The sequence below is a fragment of the Bombina bombina genome, chromosome 1 (assembly GCF_027579735.1).
Source record: "Bombina bombina isolate aBomBom1 chromosome 1, aBomBom1.pri, whole genome shotgun sequence".
Taxonomy (NCBI): Eukaryota; Metazoa; Chordata; class Amphibia; order Anura; family Bombinatoridae; genus Bombina; species Bombina bombina.
This window is the reverse complement of record NC_069499.1, coordinates 174,909,476-174,919,708: the sequence shown is the minus strand read 5'-3', so window position 1 is coordinate 174,919,708 and position 10,233 is coordinate 174,909,476. Positions and strand designations below refer to the sequence as shown.

Sequence of the window (10,233 nt, the reverse complement as noted above, 5' to 3'; positions counted from 1 at the left end):
TATATATATATATATATATTTTCCACATTGTATTATCTTTACTATTATCATACTATTGCCATACATTATATATTGGCATCCTAGTATTCCATTCTGTCTAGTGTAACATTACCATCAATAACGTGGCGATAGGCCTTGGCATCAGACTTTAAACGCAACACTAGCCACATATATATATTTATATATTTTTGTACACATTCTCCTAAGTGATTGTCTCCAGTATATAATGAGAGAGTTATTGTGTTTAATTACTGTAAGATTGTAGCCTGATAGTATAGTGGGTTGGTTCAGTGGATCCCAATGATTATGTATCTTACACATCCATATATCTAACAGGTATACGTTTATGTCTCTACACCCAGGCAGTTATATTACAGGGTATAAAAGAATAAGCCATTGTCATTTTACTCTCCAGCATGTTAGTTCAGGCATAGATTAATATTTATGCCTTCTTTCAAACTATTATTTATTCTTATCTTACCCGAGTAACATGTAGGTGTCAGCTTAGACTAATTATCAACTGCCCACTTATACTGTCTAATTTTTCCTATGGTATTTTGTTCCCAGAATGACTAATATATCTAAGTCTTGTCCAGATCTAGGATTCTCCCAAATATGAATTTGGAATTTTATAGGCATTTACAATCATCCACATTGAATAGCCTTAATTATATATCTGAATGGGTTTATCATATTTTATGATCTATATGGCATTAGATTTTCCCATTAATATACTTTTTGGGCTTATCCGTTTGGACATTTCTTTAGTTATTATTCATAGTATATTGAATGTCATTATGCAGCAAAGGTGTCAGCATGGCACTCTCAGTATACACTATTTACCTTATCATTTGATTAGATATACACTTAGCACTACTAGTATATACTATCTACCTTATCATTTGATTAGATATATACATTTTTATCTGGGTTTACAATTGCAGGCTAGTTGTTTAGCTTTAATCTAGTTCAGTGGAACATATCTATTAATTTTCTGCATATTTTACATGATACTTTTGTAGGTAAGATCTAGGCACACATATACAGTCCCTGATCTAATTACTTTGCAGTATTCCGTTTATGTTTTTTGTCTACTTATGTATATACTACTGCCAGTTTTCTACTATCAACATTACATCCTTTCAGTATGTTAATTAGTGTTAGCAGCACAGGCATCTAGTTACTATTCAGGTGTGCACAGGTTTAGTTTGAGGGCGTTGTTGTATTTTTTAACCTATCACATTTGTTTGAATTGTTTTTAAACAGGTGTGGGGCTTCAGCACTACAGGCTATGACTACGGATCATTTCCGAAACATGTAAGCCAGTTAGTGCTGCGCCCTCAGCACCTTCCACATCGTCTTTGCTGTGAATATCCATGTTTGATTTTATTTGTACCAAGAATAAAGGATTTAATTTTATGCTACTGGGACTTCCTCTCTTTGATCTTTTCACTTTCCAGTACACCGGTAGCATTTGCTGAGTATGGGACATTGATTATCAGTTTGGAGCAAGTATGATGACCATCTGTGTTTAGCCATATACTTACGGTCCTGGTGACCGCTGTTTTCAACACTAAGTCTCACCGTGTTACGGAGCGGAGCAGGGGGGAGGAGCAACTTACACAATACAAGGAAGTACTGTGGCTGGGATAAGTTGAGGCGGTAGAGGTACACCGCTTCGTCCTGGCGCCTTCCGGTGAATTTGCCCTTTTCCTGATTGGAGCCTTACCTGCACGGAGTGTGGCGGATGTAAAGCGGCAGAGGTCTGCCAGAAGTACCCCCAATCCGCAGAACACGGGTGAGTGAAGGTTAACATAACGTTTATTTGGTTTGCCTAAGAGTGCCGGTTACTTGTTACAAGCATTGCAATTGGTTATTAGACAAGTATTATTTGCCTGTTCAGTGCAATTACCTGGGCAGCTCGCGACCAACAGACATTTCACATCACTCTGTTTTACACATATTGGCTACACATTTGGTGCACATACTTTGAATTTTTGGAAACAGTTAAAAGTCTGAACGGCTGGCACAATAAGAAGAGTTTCTCTTAGTTTATCAGTTTATCCAAGGTAGTAACCAGAATAAAACAAGAAAGTGCCTTTAATTCTGGTTGCCTCACAGGACTTAGTATGCTGATCTAATACAAGTATCCCCCAGCCAGCCTTGGCTATTCCTCTCAGGAAGTATCTTTTCTCTCATGGTCTCTTCTTTCATCAAGACCACAATCTGTCTGATTGATGGCATGGCGTTTGAATGCCTAATTTTCTATCAAAGGGGTTCCTCTTATCAAATGATGGACAGTCTACCTGAAATGTATTATTGTTTAAAAAGATAAAATAATCCCTGTATTACCCATTCCCCAGTTTTGCATAACCAACACTGTTATATTAATACTTTTTTTACCTCTGTGATTACATTGTTTCTAAGCCTCTGCAGGCTGCCCCTTTTTCTCAGTTCTTTTGACAGACATACACTTTAGCCAATCAGTCCTGACTTATACATAACTCCACAGGAGGGAGCACAATATTATCTATATAACACACATGAACTAGCAGTGCCTAAATGTGAAAAACTGCCAAAATGCACTGAGATAGAGGTGGCAAGGGTTTAGATATTAGCATATGAGCCTACCTAGATTTAGTCTTTTAACAAAGCATACCAAGGGAACAAAGCAAATTTTGATGATAAAGTAAATTGTAAAGTTGTTTTAAAATTGCATGCCCTATCTGAATCAGGTAAGTTTTTAATTTTGACTTGGCTGTCCCTTTTAATTCAAGCCTGAAAGCCTGTTACCAGGCACATTTACCACAAGTTATGGAAAGCTTTACTCACCTCGCATGATTTTGAGCATTTATATATTTTTTGTGTTTTTGTTTTTCATGTATTACTTGTATGTTACAATTTTTACAGGATGGTCTAGAAAAAACATTTGTCTGCCTTGTTGGTCTTGTATCACAAAAAGATCTCTAGACTCCCTGACTTTCAAGCCTTTGTTCAGGCCTTAGGATAAGACCGGTTATGAGACCAGCATTTCCTCCATTAAACCTTAACCTAGTTTTAAGTTATTCAGCCTTCGGAACCTAAATTTGTCTTGATATTCAACGGTTATCTTTTTTTTCCTTTTGTTTTCTCTCGGTCATTTCCTCAGCCAGAAGAGTGTCTGAACTTTCTACCCTACCCTGCGCTTCCCCTTAAGCGACAAGTAGGTGGTTTTGACAACCAATTATTATTTCCTTTCTAAAGTGGTACTTTGGTAACATTAATCAGAACATTGGGATTCCATCTCTCTGTCCAGCTTCTTAAAATGGTAAAGAGAGATTGCTTCACAACTTGGATGTGGTTAGCACACTCAAGTTTTGTCTTCAGGCCCACAAAATAATTTACAAATTCTTCTTCTTTGTTTATTCCTTTATGTGGTCCCTGCAAGTGACAAAAAGCTACAGCAATTACCTTAGAAATGAAGAATCCTTTGAACAAATTTGGTGGGACGCTGCTTTGTCCATGTTGTATACTTTTTACCAAATTCTATTATTTTTATACATTTCCCTCTTCTGAGACTGTTTTTGGTAGGAGAGTTCTGCAGGCAACGTGTCTTGTGTTTGTATGTGGTCTTGTGTATGTATGACTGAGGGATCATGGCTAAGTGGGGGGGATTACAAGCTCCATTATCTTGGGTGTTTTGCCTCCTCCTAGTGGATTGGACTTTAATCCCACATGATGGCTCATGGGTTCTCAAAATCACAAAACAAATGAATTTATCAATTAAGCATACTAATTTTTTTTTATTATTATTATTATTATTTTTTATAGTATAAACTTTAATTAAATTTAAAATGTTGAATTATGGAAAAGAAACTACCAGTAGCAAGACCAGCATGATTAAGATAATCAGTAATAACACAAACAACATTTTAAAACCTCTTAATTAATTAGTAGAATTAACTGGTTAGAGTAAAACATATTATTTCTGAACAACCTGCATTTTCTATAATTACAACTATATTGATCCTACGTTTAAATCAACCAATAGAAGCTAGAAGACTTTATTATGAAATGCATTAAAGAACAATTAAATACTTTAATATTGACAGTATATTTTGTTTTTCTGAGAAATTTCAAAGATTGCTTCATTTTCCTGCCCACTCTTTCATGTGACATCCATTATCTCATTACAGACTCATATACATATACACTATGAACTCTTGCACATGCTAAGTAGAAGTGGGTGCCTTTAGAAAGTGTGACTGAGAACAAATTGATAATGCAAATTTAAATTTGACTTTAGTGTCCCTTTTACAACACTTAAAACATTGTAACCCATATTAATTAATCATCATAACATAACAATCAATGTTAATGATTACAAATGAGGTTAATTCAAATTGAACAGTGCATCACCAGGGTATAAAAATAACATTATTAGATCCATTAAAATATAGTGCATATTGAAGGAGTTAGTGGTAAGATTACTTTCCCACTGGGGTTGTTCACATATTTTTGTAAGCAAAAATTACATTTTTATTATTGCTCTTGAAAGAGTAAGGTTTTGTCTTTATTTTGGCTACTAGTTTATTGTGAACAAGATATTTTATTTGCCTAAACTAAATAATTGCTTATTTCTTTTCCCTTGTTTTTTTTTTAGGAAGAAGCTTCCTTGCTCTTTCTAGTTTGGTTTGTGTTGTTCCAGAAGGACTTAACCCATATTCTGGTAAATCTCTTTATTTCTTATTGCTCTGGAAAATAGTTAAAGGGCCATAATACCCAAATGTTTAAACACTTGAAAGTGATGCAGCATAGCTGTAAAAAGCTGACTAGAAAATATCTCCTGAACATCTCTATGTAAAAAAGAAAGATATTTTACCTCAAAAGTTCTTCAGTAGCCACCTCCCATTGTAAAGGATTTCTAAGCAGCATATTAGTGTGTCTATCCTAGGACAGCTGAAAGGATGAGCCTCGTGAACTCTCATATTATTTCACCAATCAGGTAAAGGAAGCTTACTATGAAATCTCATGAGAGTTAAGTGAAATCTCAAGAGATCACAGTAAGAGTTCATGACCTCTGCTGATGCTGATTGGCTGCTGTTCATTTCTTCATTTTTTTATTTTTTTACCTGCAGCTGGGAGCAGCTGAGTATAACTTTTTACACAGAACTTACTCTGCTGAGCTGAGGAGATTGTGAGGTAAAATATCTTCCTTTTTTACATAGAGATGCTCAGGTGATATTTTCCTGTCAGCTTTTTACAGTTATACTGCATCAGTTTCAAGTGATTTAGCATATGAGTATTATGTCCCTTTAACTGTTGTTCTTCATTTTTGCTGCTAATATAATGTCAGCAAGATAATAATTTATTTACAAAACTTTTTTTGTTTGTTTTTACAGACATGGCTGGGCTCGTGGCTTATTTTTTTTTCACTCGTGAGATGCATCTTAGAAGACAACGAAAGCTCTCAGATGACCCTAGAATTGCCAGTGGTCATGAGGCAGATGAGAGACACCCTGAGTCCAGAGATGTAGTGGTGCGACGTGTTTACAGACCCAGGCTTTATAGGGAGAGGCCAGAGCTCACATCACTGCCTGATGATATTGTATACCAGCGCTATAGATTCCCAAAGGATGTCATCTTAAACATCTATGAGTTGGTAAAGCATGACCTGGAACCAAAGACCAGGAGGGGTCATGCTATTCCTGGCGTGGTCAAGCTTATGAACTGCTTGCATTTTTTTGCAACTGGTTCGTTTCAGCACACATCAAGCACTGTCTCTGGAGTCTCTCAAAGTGCTTTTTCAAGGTCTTTTCAACCAGTAATGGATGCACTTAAAAAGCACCTGCCTACTTTTATAAAATTCCCCTCTGGAGAATCTGAGCTTTCCAAAATTAAGCAACATTTTTATTCCAAATTTAGAATCCCTAATGTGATTGGGTGCATAGCTTGCACCCACATTGCTATATGTGCCCCTTATGGTGACCCCGAAATCTATATAAATAGAAATGGGTGGCATTCCCTGAATGTGCAGGTAGTCTGTGACCACAATTGCGAAATTATTTATGTCCTCTCAGCATTCCCTGGTAGTACCCATGATGCTTATATTCTGAGGGAATCTGCCTTATATCGGGACTTTATGTGTGCTGAAAGCAAATCTGGATGTCTGTTAGGTAAGAGTTGTATTATTGAGATCTGTGCAGATGTTTGTAAGGTGTTTACAATTATTTTGATATTTTTTTATTATTTTTTTCAGGAGATATGGGTTTTCCCTGCTACAACTGGCTTCTGACACCAATTGGAAACCCACAGACAGCGTCCCAGATCAAATACAATGAGGCACATGCAAAAGCCAGGGTGGTAGTTGAGAGGGCATTTAGCATCTTAAAGAGCAGGTTTAGGTGCTTGCACAAGACAGAGGGGGCACTGAAATACAGCCCAAGCAAAGTTGCTGATATAGTAGTTGTCTGCTGTATCCTTCACAACATTGCCTTACAGGAAAAAATCCCCATAGAGGTAGAGGACATATCAGAGGAGGATATGTCAAGTTTGGAGACAGAGGATACAGCAGATTCTCTTGCAGCAACAGACACAAGGGATAGAATTGTCAGCAACTATTTTTAAGATATTTTGTAATCTATTTATTATGTGTATATAATAAACTTTTTTTTTTAAAAAAAACAAGGCTTTTGTTGTTTGTAGTGAATAGATTACAGATCTAAGTTGAAGTTTAATTACTTTAAAAAAAAACATACTTTTTTTTTTAAATATATTACATACATTTCAAAAACGGCATAGTGTGGTATCCAAATACATATTTTCTTTTTTAAATTTATAAGGAATACAAAGTTAAAACATACTTATTTCTCCAACATTGGTGTGTCCGGTCCACGGCATCATCCATAACTTGTGGGAATATTCTCTTCCCCAACAGGAAATGGAAAAGAGCACAGCAAAAGCTGTCCATATAGTCCCTCCTAGGCTCCGCCCACCCCAGTCATTCTCTTTGCCGTTGCACAGGCGACATCTCCACGGAGATGGTTAAGAGTATGTGGTGTTTAGTTGTAGTTTTTTATTCTACTATCAAGAGTTTGTTATTGTAAAATAGTGCTGGTATGTACTATTTACTCTGAAACAGAAAAGGATGAAGAGTTCTGTTTGTGAGAGGAGTATGATTTTAGCAGCAGTAACTAAAATCGTTTGCTGTTTCCACATAGGACTGTTGAGATGAGATAACTTCAGTTGGGGGAAACAGTTAGCAGACTTCTCTGCTTAAGGTATGACTAGACATATTTCTAACAAGACTTTGTAATTTCTGGAAGGCTGTCATTTTTCCCCTCATGGGGACCGGTAAGCCATTTTCTTAGTCTCAAACAGAATAAAGGGCTTAATATGGGCTATAAAACTGGTTGACACTTTTATGGGCTAGATCGATTGCTTTATTTGGGCATTTTATACAGCTTGAGGTTGAATTTCACACTTTATAACTTTGGGGAACGTTATTTTCACGGCAGGCACTGGCCTAGACACCTTCCCAGTCAGGAAGGGCCTTCCTTGTAGTAGACAGAGCCTCATTTTCGCGCCATTACTGCGCAGTTACTTTTGAGAGCAGGACATGCAGCTGCATGTGTATGGGTTTGGAAGGAGTTGAAAAGGTCCCTAGAAGGCTTCATCTGGTATCGTATACCCCCTTGGGTTTGGTAAAGTCGCAGCAAAGGCTGTAGCTGAGACTGTAGAGGGGTTAAAACTATAAACGGCTCCGGTTTTGTCATTTTAAGGGTTAAAGGTCTGAAATTTGGGGTGCAATGCTTTGAATGCTTTAATACACTGTGGTGAAAATTTGGTCAAATTTGAACAATTCCTTCATAGGTTTTCACATATTCAGTAAAAAAGTGTGCCCTGTTTAAAATTTAAAGACAAGTAACGGTTTTATTTTAAAACGGTTTTTGTACTTTATTGACAAGTTTAAGCCTGTTTAACATGTCTGTGCCTTCAGATAAACTATGTTCTGTATGTATGGAAGCCAATGTGTCTCCCCCTTCAAAATTGTGTGATAATTGTGCCATAGCGTCCAAACAAAGTAAGGACAGTACTGCCACAGATAGTAAAGTTGCCCAAGATGATTCATCAGATAAAGGGAGTAGACATAGTTCTACATCATCTCCTTCTGTGTCTACACCAGTTTTGCCCACGCAGGCCCCTAGTACTTCTAGCGCGCCAATGCTTGTTACTATGCAACAATTGACGGCAGTAATGGATAACTCCATAGCAAATATTTTACCCAAAATGCCTGCATTTCAGAGAAAGCGCGATTGCTCTGTTTTAAACACTGTAGAGCAAGAGGGCGCTGATGATAATTACTCTGTCATACCCTCACACCAATCTGAAGTGGCCATGAGGGAGGTTTTGTCAGATGAGAAATTTTACCTGAATCAGAAATTTCCCCAACAGGCAGAACCTGATGTTGTGACATTTAAATTTAAATTGGAGCACCTCCGCGCACTGCTTAAGGAGGTGTTATCTACTCTGGATGATTGTGACAACCTGGTCATTCCAGAAAAATTGTGCAAGATGGACAAGTTCCTAGAGGTTCCGGTGCACCCCAACGCTTTTCCTATACCCAAGCGGGTGGCGGACATAGTGAATAAGGAGTGGGAGAAGCCCGGCATACCTTTTGCCCCCCTCCTATATTTAAGAAATTATTTCCTATGGTCGACCCCAGAAAGGACTTATGGCAGACAGTCCCTAAGGTCGAGGGGGCAGTTTCTACACTAGCTAAGCGCACTACTATTCCTATCGAGGATAATTGTGCTTTCAAAGATCCTATGGATAAAAAATTGGAGGGTTTGCTTAAAAAGATTTTTGTACAGCAAGGTTACCTCCTGCAACCTATTTCGTGCATTATTCCTGTCACTACAGCAGCATGGTTCTGGTTCGAGGAACTAGAAAAGTCGCTCAGTAGGGAGACTCCGTATGAGGAGGTTATGGACAGAATTCACGCACTTAAGTTAGCTAATTCCTTTATTTTAGATGCCGCTTTGCAGTTAGCAAGATTAGCAGCAAAAAATTCAGGGTTTGCAATTGTGGCGCGCAGAGCGCTCTGGCTAAAGTCTTGGTCAGCGGATGTATCTTCCAAGACAAAATTGCTTAATATCCCTTTCAAGGGTAAAACCCTTTTTGGGCCAGAATTGAAGGAAATTATATCATATATCACTGGGGGTAAGGGCCACGCCCTCCCACAAGATAGGCCTTTCAAGGCCAAGAATAAGTCTAATTTTCGTTCCTTTCGCAATTTCAGGAACGGACCGGCCTCCAACTCTGCAACCTCTAGACAAGAGGGTAGGGTAATGCTTCGCAAACCAAACCAGCTTGGAAACCGATGCAAGGCTGGAACAAGGGTAAACAGGCCAAGAAGCCTGCTGCTGCTACCAAAACAGCATGAAGGGGTAGCCCCCGATCCGGGACCGGATCTAGTAGGGGCAGACTCTCTCTCTTTGCTCAGGCTTGGGCAAGAGATGTTCAGGATCCCTGGGCACTAGAAATAGTTTCTCAGGGTTATCTTCTAGAATTCAAGGAACTACCCCCAAGGGGAAGGTTCCACATGTCTTGCTTATCTTTAAACCAAATAAAGAGACAGGCATTCTTACATTGTGTAGAAGACCTGTTAAAGATGGGAGTGATACACCCAGTTCCAACTGTGGAACAAGGTCAGGGGTTTTACTCAAATCTTTTAAAGAAAAGAGGGGAAGACCAATGGCACTACAATTTCACTTAAGGCTAAGCTCAGGATCTCGTTACTGTAGCTACTTCTGGCATAATTTCCAGATGTAATAGTATGTAATACTGGAGTCTGCGGTGCTGTGTACTTGGCTGCAACTTGAAAGACTGAGTGTGGTTAAATTAATAACCACTAGGAATTGTACACGGATAGCACTTGTGAGCTATGTGAATGAACTGGAATTAACCACATATTACAAAAAGACTAATCAGTGATTGGAATGATAATGTTCTCAAGGTATACAAAAAACTACACTAAATTAAAACTTAACGTTTATTGATTAAACAGTGCTAAAATTAGCGGAAAACTACATATAATTAAAAACACTAGCTAGAAATAGAAGCTATGTTTTATTAAGCAAAGGAGAGTATTTGGGTAGTTAATCTGGGGTCTTAAGTAGGTGATGTCTACACAACTGACTTATTAAGTATGTTGTCAGTACTGAATAGTCTACAGAGTTAGTATGTAGAATG

The 10,233-nt window shown here is 37.9% G+C and overlaps 2 protein-coding genes across 2 annotated transcripts in view; both read left to right on the top strand.

Annotated features, from left to right (window-relative positions):
• Nucleotides 1-10,233, top strand: part of MIPOL1 (mirror-image polydactyly 1) — a 1,201,709-nt gene that overhangs the window by 228,241 nt on the left and 963,235 nt on the right. The window lies entirely within an intron of this gene.
• LOC128645014 (putative nuclease HARBI1) lies at nt 4,557-6,657 on the top strand. The gene is made up of 3 exons (XM_053697728.1): nt 4,557-4,708; nt 5,382-6,155; nt 6,239-6,657. Exons 2-3 carry the CDS (start codon nt 5,384-5,386, stop codon nt 6,604-6,606), a joined length of 1,140 nt encoding a protein of 379 aa, XP_053553703.1. The 5' UTR covers nt 4,557-4,708; nt 5,382-5,383; the 3' UTR covers nt 6,607-6,657.